The sequence below is a fragment of the Berghia stephanieae genome, chromosome 2, assembly GCF_034508935.2.
Source record: "Berghia stephanieae isolate SIO BIC M18660-M18661 chromosome 2, UCSD_Bste_1.3, whole genome shotgun sequence".
In the NCBI taxonomy this organism is placed as follows: Eukaryota; Metazoa; Mollusca; class Gastropoda; order Nudibranchia; family Aeolidiidae; genus Berghia; species Berghia stephanieae.
In genome coordinates this window covers 83,803,252-83,821,593 of record NC_088361.1, presented here as the reverse complement: position 1 = coordinate 83,821,593, position 18,342 = coordinate 83,803,252, and the positions used below count along the sequence as shown (strand labels likewise).

General features: G+C 35.8%; 1 protein-coding gene across 1 annotated transcript; it reads right to left on the bottom strand.

Annotated features, from left to right (window-relative positions):
* Positions 1 to 1,981: 1,981 nt before the first annotated feature.
* Positions 1,982 to 16,820, bottom strand: LOC144965681 (stress-70 protein, mitochondrial-like). The gene is made up of 15 exons (XM_078901273.1): positions 16,624 to 16,820; positions 15,751 to 15,812; positions 14,097 to 14,366; positions 13,400 to 13,524; positions 12,721 to 12,794; positions 11,758 to 12,027; positions 11,172 to 11,264; positions 9,514 to 9,723; positions 8,899 to 8,988; positions 8,016 to 8,153; positions 7,402 to 7,506; positions 6,340 to 6,457; positions 5,754 to 5,941; positions 5,098 to 5,238; positions 1,982 to 4,252 (listed from the first exon to the last, which is right to left on the bottom strand). The coding sequence occupies exons 1-15, from the start codon at positions 16,633 to 16,635 to the stop codon at positions 4,160 to 4,162; spliced, it is 1,989 nt and encodes a 662-aa protein (XP_078757399.1). The 5' UTR covers positions 16,636 to 16,820; the 3' UTR covers positions 1,982 to 4,159.
* Between the last annotated feature and the right edge of the window lie 1,522 nt (positions 16,821 to 18,342).

The following is an 18,342-nucleotide window of genomic DNA, read 5'->3' as shown; positions in this document are numbered from 1 at the left end:
TAAACATACCAAACAAACAAGTTTTGTGTAACCTTTAAAGTTAGTCTGATATAATTTAGTAAGAACTAAAAATAATAACAAAGAGCTGAGTGACATCAATTCGTTCCATCTATACAATATCAATTTCCCAAAGATTCTTTTAGTTTTTCTCAAAGGGGATATAAGTCATTATATTGTTTGTCAATAAAAATGCTGGTTTCCCTTGTTTTCACAAGTTAATCAGAATGGGTGCGCTATTTGATGTTTATGAGTTTATGTCTTTGCCTCTAAATTCAGTCCTTTCGTTCTGGTCAGAATGAGAATAATATCATGAAATATACATAAATGCGAGTAATGATGATGATGTTGACCATGTCGATGCTTAAATGGGAAAAAAATATGAGGAATTTTGGCGCGAGAGGCGGTCAACTTGCAAGGTAAAGTTATGCAACTTGCAAATCCGACGAAGCCAGCTTTCTGATTCAATTTGTCCCATCCAAGTAACACACCTCAAGCACTCTAATTCATTGGTGGAAAGGTAAATTGGGGAGAAAACCAGTTATGAGGGATAAAAGTAAAAGAATAGAAAACAAGCGCCCACTCAAACAATAATGAGAGGTTAATAGATTTCCTACTCCTCCATGGGCCGAAGTTAGACCAACCATCAGTTGTTTTTTGTTTTGTTTTTAATTTTAAGGGTTTTATGGCGCTTGCAACACATTTAGGTTATTATATCAGCGCCAGTAAAAAGGAAGAAAATGGGATAGCAAAAAGTTCTAGAATTGTAATTAAAAAGCACCCAAGAGAAAGTAAGACAAAGGGGAACTGGGAACAAATAGGGATCAGATGTAGATTCCAAGAGCATACCACCAACGTAATTAAGTTTGAGATCACCTATAAGTCTCATCCGGACACAAGCACAAAATCCAACAAAGAGGAATACACTCTAATGCTTACATTATACATTAAAAATAACAAATATAATAATACATAACAGAGACATGATTTACAAGGAAAAAAATATCATCTCACAAAACAATAACTATGCATTTGACTATTTCCCTCCCAGCCAGGACCAGGACAAAACCAATTGTTTGTTTTTTGTTTTTAAGGGTTTTACGGCGCTTGCAACACATTTAGGTTATATCAGCGCCAGTAAAAAGGAAGAAAATGGGATCGTAAAAAGTTCTAGAATTACAATTAAAGCACCCAAGAAAAAGTAAGACAAAGGGGAACTGGGAACCAATAGGGATCAGATGTAGATTCCAAGAGCACACCACCAATGTACTTAGTTTGAAATCACCTACAAGTCTCATCCAGACACAAGCACAAAATCCAACAAAGAGGAACACACTCAAATGCTTACATTATACATTCAAAATAAAAATAATAATACATAACAGAGAGATGATTTACAAGGAAAAAAATATCATCTCCCAAAACAATAACTATGCATTTGACTGTTTCCCTCCCAGCTAGGACTCCGGCCAGAGCCAGGACAAAACCAAGTAATCTCATTCCAAGACAAAGACAGAAAGCATGTTGGAAACCAGATATAATAAGGGGATAGAAGACACAGTATGTACCTCCCTGCCCGCTATGGGAGGTGAGGATCCCCACCCAGCCAACCATCAGTAAGGGATCTCCACCCAACATATACAGTGTATCAGGGGCCGACATTATCCCATTAAAAGGGATCTCCTCGCAACATAATGTATCATCGGCCAACATTATCCCATTAGTAAGGGATCTCCACCCAACATACAAGTGTAGTTGGGTGTTTGAGTAAGTGGTATGTTCTTTTTATCATCTTAAAAAAAAAAAAAAAAAAAAGGGAGCATACATTTGATCCTCTCCCTTTCAGTTATGGACCTCCACCAGGACCAGTCAAATAACAAAACAAAGGTAGAGAGCAACGTGGAAACGAAAACCAGATTTGGGAGATGAAAGGCAGAAAAAGACAACAGTAACGGACATATAAAGAATAATGAAAACAATGGCATTTAGATAGCGTGTCAATTTATTGACGTTTAATTCAATCCTTCTCAGTTTGTCCTAACCATAAGTTGCTTTAAATACCCAGGCTATAACAATACGACTGCCTGTCTATGTAATAAAACCTGCCTGTCTATGTAATAAAACAAACCAACCTGTTACATTCATTTTGAACCAAGACTGTTTAAGATCCACGGGCTAACTATTTTTATGAATTACGCTGGTTAGAAAAGGATAAGCGGATCAAATGTCCAACCAGCCAATATATACAATCGGCCATACTCTGAAAAAAACCCCCCAAAAAACAACACATGACAAAAATTTTGACCAGAAAACTCATCCTTCAAATATCGATCAATAAAAACAACCGTCATCTTGTCAAAAATTCTCAAACCTGGGACTAAGAAGTTTGATAGTTTTTGACAAATTGAGGGTCACATCCACCAATCAATATTTGAAGAACAAGTAATCTGGCCAAAAAAATTTTTATGTACTTTTTCTTGGATTATAAGAATAATAATGTCACAGTTGTCCAATTCTTATCAATTTAGATAGTATCATCATAATTAAGTCTGCTATCCCATCATTTGTGATCCACCGAATCAATCTGGTATTATGTGATGAAAATTGATGTCAAAGCCCAAATTATAATTGGAATGAGGAAAATTACGAGTTTTAAAAAGTTTAATATACAAAACTCATTCTCTTCCATTCATGAAGGCATTTATTTTAAAACAAATTTATAAATTAAACTTAGAATTCAATTCTACGCAGCAGATCAACCCTGACATAAAAACGTTTTGGGAACATTAGTCACATTTTTCATAACTCATTGGGTTCACTTTCCTCAACCTTTTAACAGAATATGTCCAAGCAAAGTTTTGTCCATACACAATGTCAGTGAATGATCTTTAAATAAACAAAAGAAGTTTCAATACAGTGAAAAATCACATCCAGGTAACATGTGGAAAACTTTTAAATAATGCGGGATAGTCCATTTGTCCTTTCAAATTATGACAAGGAATGGGTAATATGACATGGCATTGACATAGGTATGCTATTTCTACAATCTGATAAACAGTCTTTTGTTTTTTTACTTTATAACTGTAACAGGGGGAAAAAATATCAATTCAAATCAGAACCAGATATTAATAATTATAATAATAACTGGAACAATAACATATGCCGTAACTGTAACAGGGGGAAAAAATATGAATTCAAATAGGAACCAAATATTAATAATTATAATAATAACTGGAACAATAACAGTGGCACCATCACTAGATAGGAATCTTACATGTCATCAATGTGTAAAATATAATGTCGAATGTGAAAATTCTGAACACAAAAGACATAATCATCTGGTCTACAACAAAATAATACATCTGGTATTTAAATTTGCACACTGGACGTTTGATAAACTTGGGGATGGGGGGAGGGAGGGGAGATTCACTTTATTTTCAGTGTCAAATGCCCCTAAATATTGATCAATAATAAAAAAGTAAAAACGGGGAAACAGGGCGAAGCTGCATTATTTTTCTTGTTATATCCAAGGTCCAGTGTATCACTCTTTGAGAATAAAGTTAAAATAATTACAATATACAAGCGCTAACCATAGCAACGAGTTATGACCCGAACGATTTAAATACATACAATGGAAATATTACACAATGTTTGGGGGGAACCAGAGAGCAGATTTGGATGGCTGGAAGGTAGCAAGTATTCTAATAAGAATAATCCTCCCCTCTGTTTTCTTTACGACAATACATAAATAGAAATAATTTTCTTGATTTGTACAACACTGAGGCCATCCCATACATTATAATAAAACTGTTATGGCCATTAGTTGGGGATGGGTTCATTTTGGCTGGAACAAAATCAGAGAAAACTCATACAGAAGTAGTCATTAGACTTTGAATGATTTTCATCAGTTACACTAAGATGAATGATGGCCATTATGTTGTCTATTTGTACCTACAATTACACGGGTATAATTGTATAAATAGCACAATGTGCAATGTTCCCATGATTACCACAGCAAGTATTAACTCTACCACACCAAACACATCAGCATGCACTCATACTCGCATCAACATACAATCACACTCGACCGCATTTTTACAGCGAAACATTCCAATGGCAATGCTTCCATCCCTGACAAGGTCAAAGTCCTTCCTTTCTATTTTTAGTTCTTGTCTTCCTTCTTTTCGTCACCTGTTGTGTCTTGAGAATCTGAGGTATTCTGACTTCCACTAGAACCTTCCCTGTCAGCCGCCATCTATGGGGAAAAAATAAAATAAAACATATATTTAAAAAATTGTTTATTGATCCACAGAGGACATTTTCCTTATATATCTCTGGGGAGGATTGAGATAACACTGGTACCAGCCACAGTGCAGCACTTCAAGGTGAGCAATAGGGGCTAAGTTTCTTGCAGGGCTCAAATCTGGGTGTCCTGGGCAGATTCGTCAGATTCGTAGTGCTTTATCCACTTGACACTTATCTCACACCCTACACCCTCCCCAAAAGGCATAAATTTTGGTAAACATTCACATTTCCTGTAGCTTATGATTAAGTCTTAGGTAACATCATATAAATGGGACACAGGTGTCAAATTATGATGCAATACAAGGCACTGATATTTCTGCGGATGCACATACTGGGCTTATCGTCATCAACAAAAAACGTTTAACAGGACAAAATCAACTGAAATTTTTTGGGGGAAATTCTAAAAACCTCAGAATTCCGCTGATCCCCAGAAGATTCATCAATGATTTCGACAAGAGGTGACCAATCAGTAAATGACTAAGCCTAAACTAGCCACCTTGTGATATGATGATATGACTTCAGATCACTAAGTTTCTGGTTTCCATCCCTCTCTACTCTGTGCAGCACAAACGTGAGTCCTTGGAAAAGGCTTTTAATCACATTATCTCACAACACAGGTGTAAAATGAGTGCCTGAATGGTAAGTCTTGTCTCTGCAAGACAAATAAAACTACTAGCGCCTTCAAGCATTGTCTCTCTTTCTACATGCAAGTATTGCTGTTGACTTTGGCCTCCTTGTAAAGCCCTTTGGGGACACCTCGTGGATACTGAACTAAACAATGGTAGATGAGATCACCTTTTTGTAAGCCATCTCAAAAAGTTTGAGGGAAGCCTGCTGTAGATCTGATGTCTCTTGTTTGATTTCCTCTGGTGTCTTGCTGTCCTTGTTGGCAACCATCTCTTTCACAGACGTAATCTTTTCTTTCAGTTTCTGACACTGGAAATAGAGAACAAAAAATGGCTGCATTAAACTTCTATAATTTAAAAAAAAAAAAAAAAAAGGATTCACTAGTAAATGAGAAGAATGCTTTAATTTGAGTTTTAAAGAATTATATTGGAGAAATATTGAAATCTAAAAAAGTGTGCATGGTACATTGCCAGACAAAGATTAAAAGAAAAAAAAAACATTTAAAAGAAATCAACCTCGAACTATATTCCTTGAATGTGATTCCGATGGTTAAGAAAATCTGATGGTTTCTTTCTGCCTGTATCTCGGACAACTTAATATATCAATAAAGAGATTTTCATGAGGTCTTTTGCAGTTGCACTTTGACATCATGACGCACCCAAAGGTGCATACAAACTGATAAAAGTGTGGTAATACCATATAATACCTGCTAACCTATACGGCAAGTTTATTAACATGATGATAAAAGAGCAAAAAATGGAACTCCCTTCTCAAAACTCCGTTCAGAGTTGATGAAACAAAAGCACCATGGGATAATTGCTTACCTCCTCAGCAGGAAGTTGGTCTTTGAATTCTTCCATCTTGCTCTCTGTATCGTGGATAATGCTGTCTGCCTGGTTGAGGACTTCAATCAGCTCCTTCTTCTTCTTGTCCTCCTCAGCGTGGGCTTCAGCATTTCGAATCATGTTCTCAATGTCATCCTTGGACAAACCACCAGAGGACTGAATCACAACTGTAACAACAAGAAAAAAACCAAAAAAAAAACCAAGTCAAATTTTACCAAACCTCCATCACACAAACCAAGACAAGGATATACGACACAAGGACTTATAAAAATCTGCAGCATGCCACTACACATTGAAGCGTTTCTTCGTCTTAAAACTCCCTTTAAAAATTTTTAATAACTGGTCTAGTTCAAGGGACACTTTAGTCATTTCATTTTGTCCCCTCCTTAGGCAAAACCTTTAACCCTAATCCAATAACTCGGACCATTCAAAAGTATTGTAATCAGTTAGGACTAAACAAACAAAAAAACAAGAGAGAGAAAACATAACCATAAGTAACAATTACTTAAAACTCGAAACAAAACAAAAAATAAATAGAAAAAAGTTGTTATCCAATCATACTGACTTTGTTGCTCCTTGCCAGTTCCCTTATCCCTTGCTGATACGTTGACAATCCCGTTAGCATCAATGTCAAAGGTCACCTCAATCTGAGGCACACCACGAGGGGCTGGTGGGATTCCAACCTATAAATAGAACATGCAACCATATCTTTTTAAAAGAATAAAAGAGAAAATAATTAGTAGGTTATCCTAACTAATAAGGGAGAAACTGATGAAGACACCAAAACACACCAGCCTTAAACCAAAAGACAAATCATTTTCTCTCAATTTTACAATGCCATCATATAAAAAAAAGAAAAGAAGGTATTTTAATTATTTTAACACCCAGAACTACCTAATTTGAATTTTGTTAATTCTAGTGGTATCTCTACAGTGTTAACCAAAACAAAATAAAGATGTGGAGAACTGGCAGGAAAAATAAAAGCAGAGAAATCCTCTATAATTATTGGTATTATCTAGTATTATGACATCTCATATCCAAACTCATAAGAGATACCACCTGGCCAATTTTTTTAAAGCCTGAAAAAGTGCGCAAAATAAGCCAATTATTAAGCTTCAAAGTATCAAATTGGTATACTGCTGTAGCATTGCATAATAGGTGCAACATTATTGCATTTGAGAGCAAATAATACACAAAAAATTAAAGAGGACAGATTTTAAACTAAATTGATAAAAAGTACCGACTGCAATTTTTATAAAGTGGTCAATTGTCAAAAAGCTGGAAAAGTGGTACCACTGACCCGTTCATTTGGTTAAACGGGAAAAACATATATGAAGACCATGGCGAAAAAAAGGCAAGAGTCACACTTTCTGATTTTGGATGGAGTAGGGGAACTATGTATACATTATTGCCCCCCCCCCCCCCCCCCCCCGAGGGTTATAATGGTTAACATTTTCAAATAGTAGAATTTTTCTATACTGTAAAACAATTATTAAGAAAAAGCATTTTCCTACCTTCAAATTTTGTATTTAAATCTGAAAACATTAAAATAAGACCCTGGCCTTCATTCCCCTGTGCACTTACGTGTAAATAGGAAAAATAAAACAACCCAACTTTGCGGACTTACAAGGGAGAATTGTCCAAGAAGTTTGTTGTCGTTGGCCATTTCTCTTTCTCCCTGATGGACTTTGATTTCCACTTGGGTTTGACCATCAGCTGCTGTAGAGAACACCTGAAACAAATCATAATAAATATGAAATATGAAGTTAAAGTCACCCAGCTCTTTGGTTATTATTTTTTTTAAAACCCCATGTCGTGCTTAAAGTATAACCAGTAACAGAGAGACAAAATAACTGCCTCCATTGCATAACCCTATAATGAAGCACAAATAGGACTACGTTTTGTAATAAATCAAATGAAGTTTCATCAAAGTTGAAAAAAATAAATAAACTGGATTTTATGAGAAGAAATGTGCATAATTCAGCCTGACAGAGTCTAAATCAGTAATTCAAGGAATTGGGAATTGTCAACCAACAGACCATTTTTGACTAGTGAAGTGTACTGTAATTATTGACAAAATTCTCAAATAGTTTAAAAATTTACTTAAATTACACCTATCCTTTTCCTAACACATGACATGAAATAACACTACTCTTTCAAACCAGAGCACCATGAAGGAAAGTGGGAGTTGGAAGGGGGTGGGGGAATGTTGAATGTTTGTAATTAGCATAAACAACATACCTGGCTTTTCTTGGTGGGGATGGTGGTGTTTCTGTTGATGAGTTTGGTGAAGACACCTCCCAATGTCTCAATACCCAAGGACAACGGGGTCACATCCAACAGGAGTACATCTGTCACATCACCGGCCAACACACCACCCTGTTGTCAAAGCACATACATCATATACATAAGCATACACATTACACAAACAATTACAAGTGTCACAATAAATGCTCTTGTCTCAAAAGAATACATAAATATAAAGGATATTTACTCGGATAAACTGAAACTGAATATGTTTTGTTTGTTTGTTTTTAAGGGTTTTACGGCGCTTGCAACACATTTAGGTTATATCAGTGCCAGTAAAAAGGAAGAAAATGGGATAGTAAAAAGTTCTAGAATTACAATTAAAGCACGCAAGAAAATGTAAGACATAGGGGAACTGGGAACAAATAGGGATCAGATGTAGATTCCAAGAGCATACCACCAATGTACTTAGTTTGAGATCACCTATAAGTCTCATCCGGACACAAGCACACAATCCAACAAAGAGGAATACAGTCAAAAGCTTACCTTATACATTCAAAATAACAAATATAATAGTACATAACCGAGAGAGGATTTACAATGAAAAAATATATCATCTCCCAAAACAATAACTATGCATTTGACTGTTTCCCTCCCAGCTAGGGCTCCGGCCAGGGCCAGGACAAAACCAAGTAATCTCATTCCAAGACAAAGACAGAAAGTATGTTGGAAAACAGATATAAGGGGATAGAAGACACAGTGTGTACCCCCCTGCCCCCTAGGTCAGGAACCTCACCCAGATACTGAATATGTATTACAATAAATTCGTTCATACACATATTAACAGATGAATTAATATGGAAGCATGCATAAATACCTGGATAGCAGCTCCAATAGCCACAGCTTCATCTGGATTGACAGACTTACTGGGTTGACGTCCAAACAAGTCTTGGACAATTGTCTGGACCTGACAAAAGACATATATGTTGATAACTCAATAACTTAATAACCCTGGACCTTTTATGAGGAAATCAAGAAAATAATTCCCTTTATTCAGAAAAAAAAAGCAGTTGACAATAAGGAAAATGTTCATATTAAATCATACAGAAGGCATTTTTATGACCCCCCCCCCCCCCCCCCCCAGTCAAAACACAAAATATGCCCATATTTGCATTTATCAGATATGATGTCATATTTATTGTGAAAAAATGGAAGACTAAATGAAGATTAATTGTCATTAATTATACATTTTCATGCATGCCATGTCTGTAAACGAATTTCCATTTTTTTTGATGAATAAAGCATATATTATTATCATTAAGATAAAAAGTTGTCAAAATATGTGGGAAATTTTAACACGTATAAAAGTTGAAGGTTTCTAAATTTTGATGGTTGAAAAACAAACCAACAAAACCGGAATATTCTGGAAGTCTGCTTACATGCTCCTGTTATGAAATTCAAATAGAGAATTGACAATGTAAGATCTGTTTACCTTAGGCATTCGAGTCATTCCTCCAACCAGAATGACCTCCCCTATGTCAGTCTTTTTCACCTCGGCATCCTGAAGGGCCTTCTGACACGGGCCAATTGTGCGCTTCACCAGATCCCCCACAATGGACTCAAACTTGGACCGTGTCAATTTCAGGTTCATGTGTTTAGGTCCAGATGCGTCCATGGTCAAGTAAGGAAGGTTAATGTCTGTCTGGAATACAAAAAAAAAAAAACCCAAGAAAAATCAAATCAAATACACTGCTCAAAATAATAGAAAAAAGAACCCATTTATTGCCTAGATCCTGGCTTTCATGGATGAAACTTAATTGAGATACCATGGATTGTATCCACTAACTGGGGATGCTTGACGGTTTACAAAAAAACAAAACAAAACAAAACAACAAACAAACCCTGAAATTGAGCAAAGCATAACATTTCACCGAAATCAAACTTTGCAAACGAGCAAACAAAAACATCTCTCGAGTCCATATGCATGGAAAATCGATCAAATTTTTTCAAGAGAGTTAATTCCCCTTTGCAAGTGTATGGGGCCTTTGTTGCTTCAATTCCAATATTATTTCTGTCTCGAGAAGAAGGGCCTTCAGTGGCCTTCTTGGAGACAGGAAAAACTGCAAAGGTGTGAAAAACAAACAAAACGGAAAAAGCCGGAAAAACCTGACATTTGGCATCCCTGATTAACGGTGTGATCCTGACACTTCCAGTGACATTAACAGTTGCGTCAGTCAACAAACTGAAAATCTATAAAGCTTTCACCTTTTCTATAAAATTATTACTTTAAAATGCTTCTGAAAAGCTTTTAACACAGTTTAATTTGATAACACAATTAATTCTGAATAGCAAAGTTAAACATTAAACTTACTCTAAAATTTTAATGGAAAAATCTGAAACTGGAGGAAAATATCAGAATTTGGCTAAATACAGCAAACTTGTCAACCCTTCATTTTCCATAAGTGGAATCAGAAAGCTAGAAAAAAGGACATTGGAAAAAAAACAAACAAACAATAAAATAGAACAAAAATAATAAAAAAAGGAATTTTTAATTGATAAGGTACCAGAATTAGGCATGTGCCAAAATCTATTACCATCAACTGACAAATAATTCCCTCTCAAAATTATCAGCATTGCGACCAAATACACAAAGGCGGAATCTGGCACAGCAGGCATGATCACCAGTGCTCTTAACAGACTAGACTCAAAAAGTCATAGGTGAGAAACCAATGTGTCGAGCTTTTGTAGAAACCTAAAAAAATAGCACTGAAATTATTCACCTCGCTGACTCAAATTGCACGAAGGAAGCTACTAAGTGTTTGCACACCGACGATGCTTCCTAGAGCAGGAAATTTTTCTGCACTTTTAATAGCTCCATCGTAGCAGAGCATTCATATTTTTCCTTCCTTTATACAGGATTGAAGAAGGTTGGAGGACTGATTGTTAACCAATTATGGTGAGTAGGAGGATTTGCAGATCTGAATTCTGTGTAAAATGACAATACATTTGCTTTTCAAGGAAAATTAAAATCGACTGTGACAAAATTTTTTTACTTGACACCTCAAGGAACTGTTTTCTTACAAGAAACCAAGTCTTCCATTTATTAAAATATTAAAAAAAAAAAAAAAACTTTCATCGATCACCACTTACTTGCATGGATGAGGACAATTCACACTTGGCTTTTTCAGCAGCTTCTCTCAATCTCTGCATGGCCATGTTATCCTTTGTAATGTCTATGCCTTGCTGTTGTCAAAATAATAATAATAACAATAATAATAATATTAATAATAATCGTTAGTATAACAATAAAAATAATGCTAAGCAGATAGCTAAATTAGGACAATGCTATTTGACAATTCCATTTGGGCAGTTTTGAATGGACTCTCCTGCATTATAATTCTACAAAGGTTTTGACAAAGTTATTGGATGTGAAATATATTCGACTTCTTTTGTTTAAAGATAATACATCTTCTGAGAGGTTTATCATAAAAAAACTTGGCATGGACTTTTTCAAAGCAGTACAAAAAAGTTTTGAAAAATTAAGGACCAGAACAGTTGTCCATAGATATCTATTTAACCAATAACATAACATACAAACACTCAAATGAAAACAAAATGTACATTAAACAGGACAGGGAAATTCTATTAAGCTTTGAAATATAATATTGCCATCTCAGCATTAACATTGAAGAATTGAAAAACATTCACCATTCAATCCTGTTCACATCTCACTTACCTCCTTTTTGAATTGGGAACTCAGAAAATTGACAAGAGCATTGTCGAAATCCTCTCCACCCAGGAATGTGTCTCCGTTTGTTGACTTGACCTCAAAAACTCCTTTCTGGATTTCCAGGATGGAGATATCAAAGGTTCCCCCACCAAGATCGTAAACGGCCAGAAGCTTGTCATCTGTTTTGTCCATTCCATATGCTAGGGCAGCTGCTGTTGGTTCATTGATGACACGAAGGACATTCATGCCAGAAATCTGGCCAGCGTCTTTTGTTGCCTGAACATTATAATTATAATTCATTATTTAATCTCTGTATCAACATAAGGACATCTGACAAACAGTGTAAGCGAAGTGCCATAAGCAATATTTTTTCTATTTAAGCTTATATTACTAGCCCAACCCCCCCACCCTTGTGATCAAAAGAGACTAACCACAGTCTTGTTATATGGCGAGATAGTCTTGTAATCGAATTATATGTATTAAGTGTTGTGGCAATTTTGTCAAAAGGGAGAAAAGTGTATCAGTCCACTGGTCAAACTTGGACTATAGTAACAAATAATAATATATGTACACATACAGCACTTATGCTGAAGCTTCAAAACTATACCAAAAATAATATAAAATGACAAGTTCATGCAATATTTTATTACCACTACTTTATGTAATATTAAATAAATTGTCTTTTCTTTAAAACAATTTTAAAGGCCAACAATATTACTTATAATCACCTACATCAAGGTGTTTTAATGGCTGAAGCTCTTATCAGAAGAAAATGATCGGCACAGCAAAAAATTTCTCAAAAAGTACCAAAATCCTGTGGATCCGCCAAGATCATCGCTGGCAACTACAAAACCCATTGTCTTGTGTGGTTTTCTATATTACAACTTTTCACATTATCATTGAATGAAAAAATGATAGGAGCAGAATAATCAAAAGACAAAATGGTAAAATAAAAATTTGACAAATTACCTGTCTTTGTGAATCATTGAAATATGCAGGGACTGTCACCACTGCGTTCTTCGTTTTTGTTCCAAGATAATTATCTGTAAGAAAAAAAAAAGATGGAAGGCCAGGTTAAAGGGTTGTATTCATCTTACGATTAAGACTGACCAATAAATGACATAGGCAATCTGAATTTACAACAATGATCATATTAATTATAACTCATACAAAAAAAAAAATATGGTACTTTCTTTGAATGCTATATTTACACATGACAGGACCTTTAAATGCTAAAGAATAGATATAGTTTTAATTGAATTTGAAGCAGATTGTTGTAGATTAGGAATAATTACAATAAACTCGATAAAGAACAACTGTAATTTAAATAAATCGTTTTGCTTCCTCAAGCCTTCATATTACATATTCCGTTATCCTCATTCTCTCTTACTCTTACAAACTGACCATTCTAACTCTCTCACCAACTACACACTCTAGTCACACACCTGACACTCACTCATTCAACCCGATACACACAACGATGACCATAATAGTGAACAGTTTTCACAAACAGAGCACTGAAATTTTAACCAATTCTATCTCAAAGTATAAATAGCAATGTTACAAGTTCAGGTGGCTGAAAAAATTGAGCTTTTATATAGTGCAATATCCACTTAACGTGCTCAAAGCGCTTTACACTCTTCTTTACCTGCTGTTTCCTTCATCTTTGTGAGGACGAAAGCACCAACTTGACTTGGGGAGTACAACTTGCCTTGTGCCTCCACCCAGGCATCTCCATTAGAGGCTTTCACTATCTTGTATGGGACTGTCTTCCTGTTCATGGCAGGGATGTAACAAACATATGAAAGTGGAAAGGGGGAAGAAAGAAAGGGAAAAAATAAAAATAACAGCTTGTCATATAGAAATACAAATCATCAAGTCAGAACAAGGGCACAAACATATTTAAATAAATAAATTATTAAATAAGTCTCAATTTGAAAATTTATTAAGACTTAAAGATCATTTCATTTAATTCTTGAACAAAAAAATAAAGTCTGATCAAACAATAGCAACAATGTTGCCTGCAGACACTGCTTTGCACAAACCATTAGAGAGCGAATTCGTTCAATTTCAATGTGTTGAATTGGCACCCAACTGAGCCGACCCCCAATACATCTCGAGAGCCATAGGTAGAATCAATATTTATTTCTTAGGAAACATTAACGTCTTACTCTATACAAACTTGCTTTAAAAAAAGGCCGGATTGAAAATTGGGAGAAAAAAATAATAAAAAAGGCCATTTCAAATCATTTGATTTATAGTTTTCTAGATTATAGATTTTACTTTCGTAAGCACTTACAATACATTGGAATTAGACCATTGATAAAGAAATGAATGCCACTTACAAATCTTTTTGGACCTCAGCATCCTCAAATCTCCTTCCAATCAATCTCTTTGTGGCATGTAGTGTGTTTTCTGCATTTGTCACAGCTTGCCTCTTGGCTGGCATGCCCACCAACCTCTCTCCATCTTTTGTGAAGGCAACCACAGAAGGGGTTGTTCTGGATCCTTCCGAATTCTCAAGAACTTTGGCGGTTTTCCCCTCCATGACAGCCACACAACTGTTGGTTGTGCCCAAGTCAATTCCAATGACATGACCTTTGACTTTATCTGACCTGTTCAAATTTAAAAAAAAAAAAAAAGTTTCATAAAAGCTGTCAGTGGCACAGAATGAGAGCTAATGTATGAGTTGACAAGATCTTTACTATCACCCTTTAAATGAGAGATTGACAAAATTTCTTTTAAATCAGTCTTCTATAGCTGATAGAATCGCAAAAAATGCTACCAAAAAGGAACAAAAAAACACACTGCATAATTTCAGCGAGACATTACGCATAATTAAGAGCCTCCACATTACACCAATGCGTTCAGATGATAATTTGTTTGCGTCCCTGACATAATCAGTCGCACAGTGAAAATTTTTGTTTGCGATTTTTTGCATTTTTGAAAGCCCAATGTCTCCTGAGCATTTTACTCTTTATTTGAAGCAAATCGGGTGCTTTTTCATGAAGTTATGGTCATATGCATGGGCTAGGGTGTGAAACCCTAATTTTGAGAAAATCACTTCAAAAGTTGACAAGAGTTGATATTAAGTATAATAATTACCTTCATTAAAAAAAAATTAAAAGAATATATTACAAAGTAGAATTCAATTAAAATATTTCATCAATGTGTAGAAAAATGTTGATTTAATGATTTTTTATGAGAACTCATTTTCCATAAAAATTGACCTCTTGACTAAAATTGTCAACATCTCTGTTCAAAACTTTTCACCATGCGAATGATTATCTCAAGGACGCCCATATATTATGCTGCCCAGCAGACATGAACAAGTAATCCTGTTCCACCTCAGGACAGGACATAATAGACTTAAAAACCATATGCACAGATGCATGAAATTGACACAGTCACCGGTCTGCTCATGTGATGAGGAGGAAGATGCAGAGCATATACTGCAGCAATGCAGAAAATACACAACCCATAGAACAGAGATATGGCCCTCCACAACTTCTCTACATATTTTGTTTGTTTGTTTGTTGCTTTAGGTCTCTTCCAACACAATTGAGGTTATATGAGAGACCGCTGAAACAAAAAAACAAGCAATCTAACAAAAATAGTACAAATGTAAATCAAAATCATAACCTAAAGATATCATAAGCTAAATTATAAATAACCAAGAACAAACAGGCAGAAGATTTACAGAAAAAAAATATCCCCTGTCAAAAATACAATCACAAACCAAAGAAGCAGGATAGGCTAGTAAAGAGAAGAAGAAACGACATCACTATCGGATCGTACACCCATGCGAACATCATAGGTATATGATTCAAGGGTGATGCTCCCATCCAACCACCCGCCTTCTCTACATAAAAAACTTTTCGACCCGCTAGAAGAACTCAAAAAAAAAGACAAGTAGCTTCATCTTCGAAACGGGACTCAGATATAAAGGCATACCAGAAGAAGAAAAGTCTTCTATATCTAGTAATATTTTTTCCTTACCTAAATCTCTTCTGTATGAGACAATTTCTTATGGTGGTACCTCCTAATTTGATAACTTGAACCTGTAGAATTAGACAGAATAAATAAAACTAAATTATTGTCCAATCACATCTGTTGCCTTATAGTATAGGACCTTAGTTATGGCATAGTAGTAGTAGGGTGACTCCTGGATTAACGCATGAATTTTATTTTTATTGCTGTTTAAAAAAAAGGACTTGTGTTGTTAGTTAAATATAAATTAGTGATTAGAAGGCTTAGTAGTATTAGTAGGTCATTTGCAGTGAGTCGTGAGTTGAGTGTAAAAGTTAAAGTAGTGAAAGTGAAAAGTTCAGAAAAGGAAGGAAAATTTGTAAATCTGAAGTTGAAGTATCTACCAAAGAATAAGCAAGACAAAACAAAGGGGGTGGGGGGAGGACTGAACTGATAGATAAAAGGGAAGAGAAGATTCAACGAGCAATCCATCAACAAGAACGTTTCGACTTGACTGTTGAGTGACCTGGACTTGGACCTGACTTTTGAAGTTGAGGTCCGCATCCTTCGACTTATGTCTCGGCCTCGGCCTCTAGATAGCTCTAGGGCTAAGGTTCAAGTTCAACAACTCCCTATCACCGTGGATATTGCACTATATAAAAGCTCAAATTATGGGTACCATCTCTATTGTTTTCTGGCACTTCTCTACTTGTTTCATTTCCTGCTCCGTTCACATTTCTGACTCAATAGTTGATCAGCTGAGTGTGCTAAATAAGTACTGAGACTCGAGTCCATTGAGAACGTTTTCTAGACAACGATCTTTCGTCAGCCGATCGCGATCAGAAATAGCGTGCTAATAACAAGACAAAAATTCATCATTATCCTTAAGGCACGTCTACTTACGTTTTTAGACATCTTGACAATTACTGTTTTATGAATATACAGGCAATTTACTTAATTATTCTCGCAAATAACAAACAAAACCGGTGTTTCTTCGCACGTGTTACGTACTCTGTCCGACCTATTCATGTCATATGTAACGAGACATAAACAAGGTCAATTTCGACCTTGCATCAGCAGAATCACTTCCGGTTTGAACCGATTGGGGTCAAAAGTCGGTTAAGAGAGTTCGAGAAGTTACTATCCAGCTGAAACTGGAAAACCTACCGCAAACCTACACTTATTAAATAATTAGATACTAAAATTACCTTCATGGGTTACCTACATTTTAATTGATTGTAGAATCGACATAAGTAACTGATTTTATGATTATAAACTTTAAAGATGAAATGAAGCGAGGTGTGGGAGGTAAGCGAAATAAAAATAAATTCAATTTCATTTGACGCAATTACCTCCCTTGCCACATGACGTTGCAACACGACAAACTATTTTACATCTTCGACAATAAATTCATATTAATAACAATAGGCTTCAACAGTCGTGACGGCACTTTCCTCGTAATGACGCATAGTGACTTAGTAACTAGTTCTAAACTATCGGAACAATGGCGGACGAGCATAAAACTATCTAGAGGAGAAAAACATTATAAATCTGATCATGTTTTGACTTTTATACATTCTAATCACATGACATGTGAAAAAGTTCTAGCCAGCATAAAGAATAAAAAGTACCGATTTTCTTTGTTTAGAACCAAGCTGCTCGTTATTGGGCGGACGTGACATCAGACTATTGAATCCTATTATGAGCAAAGAACTCCCAGTTCGAGTTGTAAAATTATGGGTACCACGCGGGATTAAGTTTACACTGGGAGTATGATGAGAAGGTTCTTAGAAGTTGACTGCTTATTTTGAGTCAACAATAGAAAAAATAATGATGCATTTCTATGCTCATGTGATACTAAATGCAAGAAGCTATTGATTATTATTCTGCCGCTGTGTTAATAAAAAGTGATGTACCGTGAAACCTCAGTATAACAGCTTCGGTCATAACAAGCATCCGGTTATAGCAGTTAAAAGAAAAAAAAATCCCCGTTCTTTTCTCCCTCTTTGCCTTTACGAAAAATTATCAGCTATCGTAGGGACAACCCCCCCCCCCCCCCCCCAAAAAAAAATAAAAAAAACCCCAACAAAACTTGAGCTTTTATATAGCGCAATATCCACTACACGTGCTCAAAGCGCTTTACAAAGGGCCCCTAACCAACAGCAACACTTAACATGGAGAACGTGACATGACGCCTGTTAGGCGATATTACAAATTTTTTTTTCGGACAGATACAACGTTGTTAACGACCGGGTGCTCATTTTACAACTGAGTACGATGAAAGAATGTGAGTAAAGAGTCTTTTCCAAGGACTCGCCTATGCGCCGAGCGAGGCTCGAATACAGGACCTTCCAATCCGAAAGTGAGTGTCATCTCTAGACCACATATCCGCAGAGCCTAATCAGACACGACAGAGGGGCCGAAACCCAGGGTTGCTATAATGAATGCCACATCTCCATGCATTCGGTTCAGAGCATCATCTTCCTCCAGGCCCAGTTCTTTCATATCGTCCTTTACCTTATTCAACCATCTAGTCATCGTCATCACCATTATCATTATTTTAAATCTGGATATGAAACTTGAGCTAAAGATTTGATTTATTTATGGTGATAGATAATTGGA

What these genes read in the sequence shown, in the direction of transcription:
- LOC144965681 (XM_078901273.1), bottom strand. An exon ending in GCTGAGGTCCAAAAAGATTT is followed by an intron (nt 13,525 to 14,096) that starts GTAAGTGGCATT and finishes TGCCATGAACAG; the next exon opens with GAAGACAGTCCCATACAAGA. An exon ending in TCCCCACCAAGAAAAGCCAG is followed by an intron (nt 7,507 to 8,015) that starts GTATGTTGTTTA and finishes GATTTGTTTCAG; the next exon opens with GTGTTCTCTACAGCAGCTGA.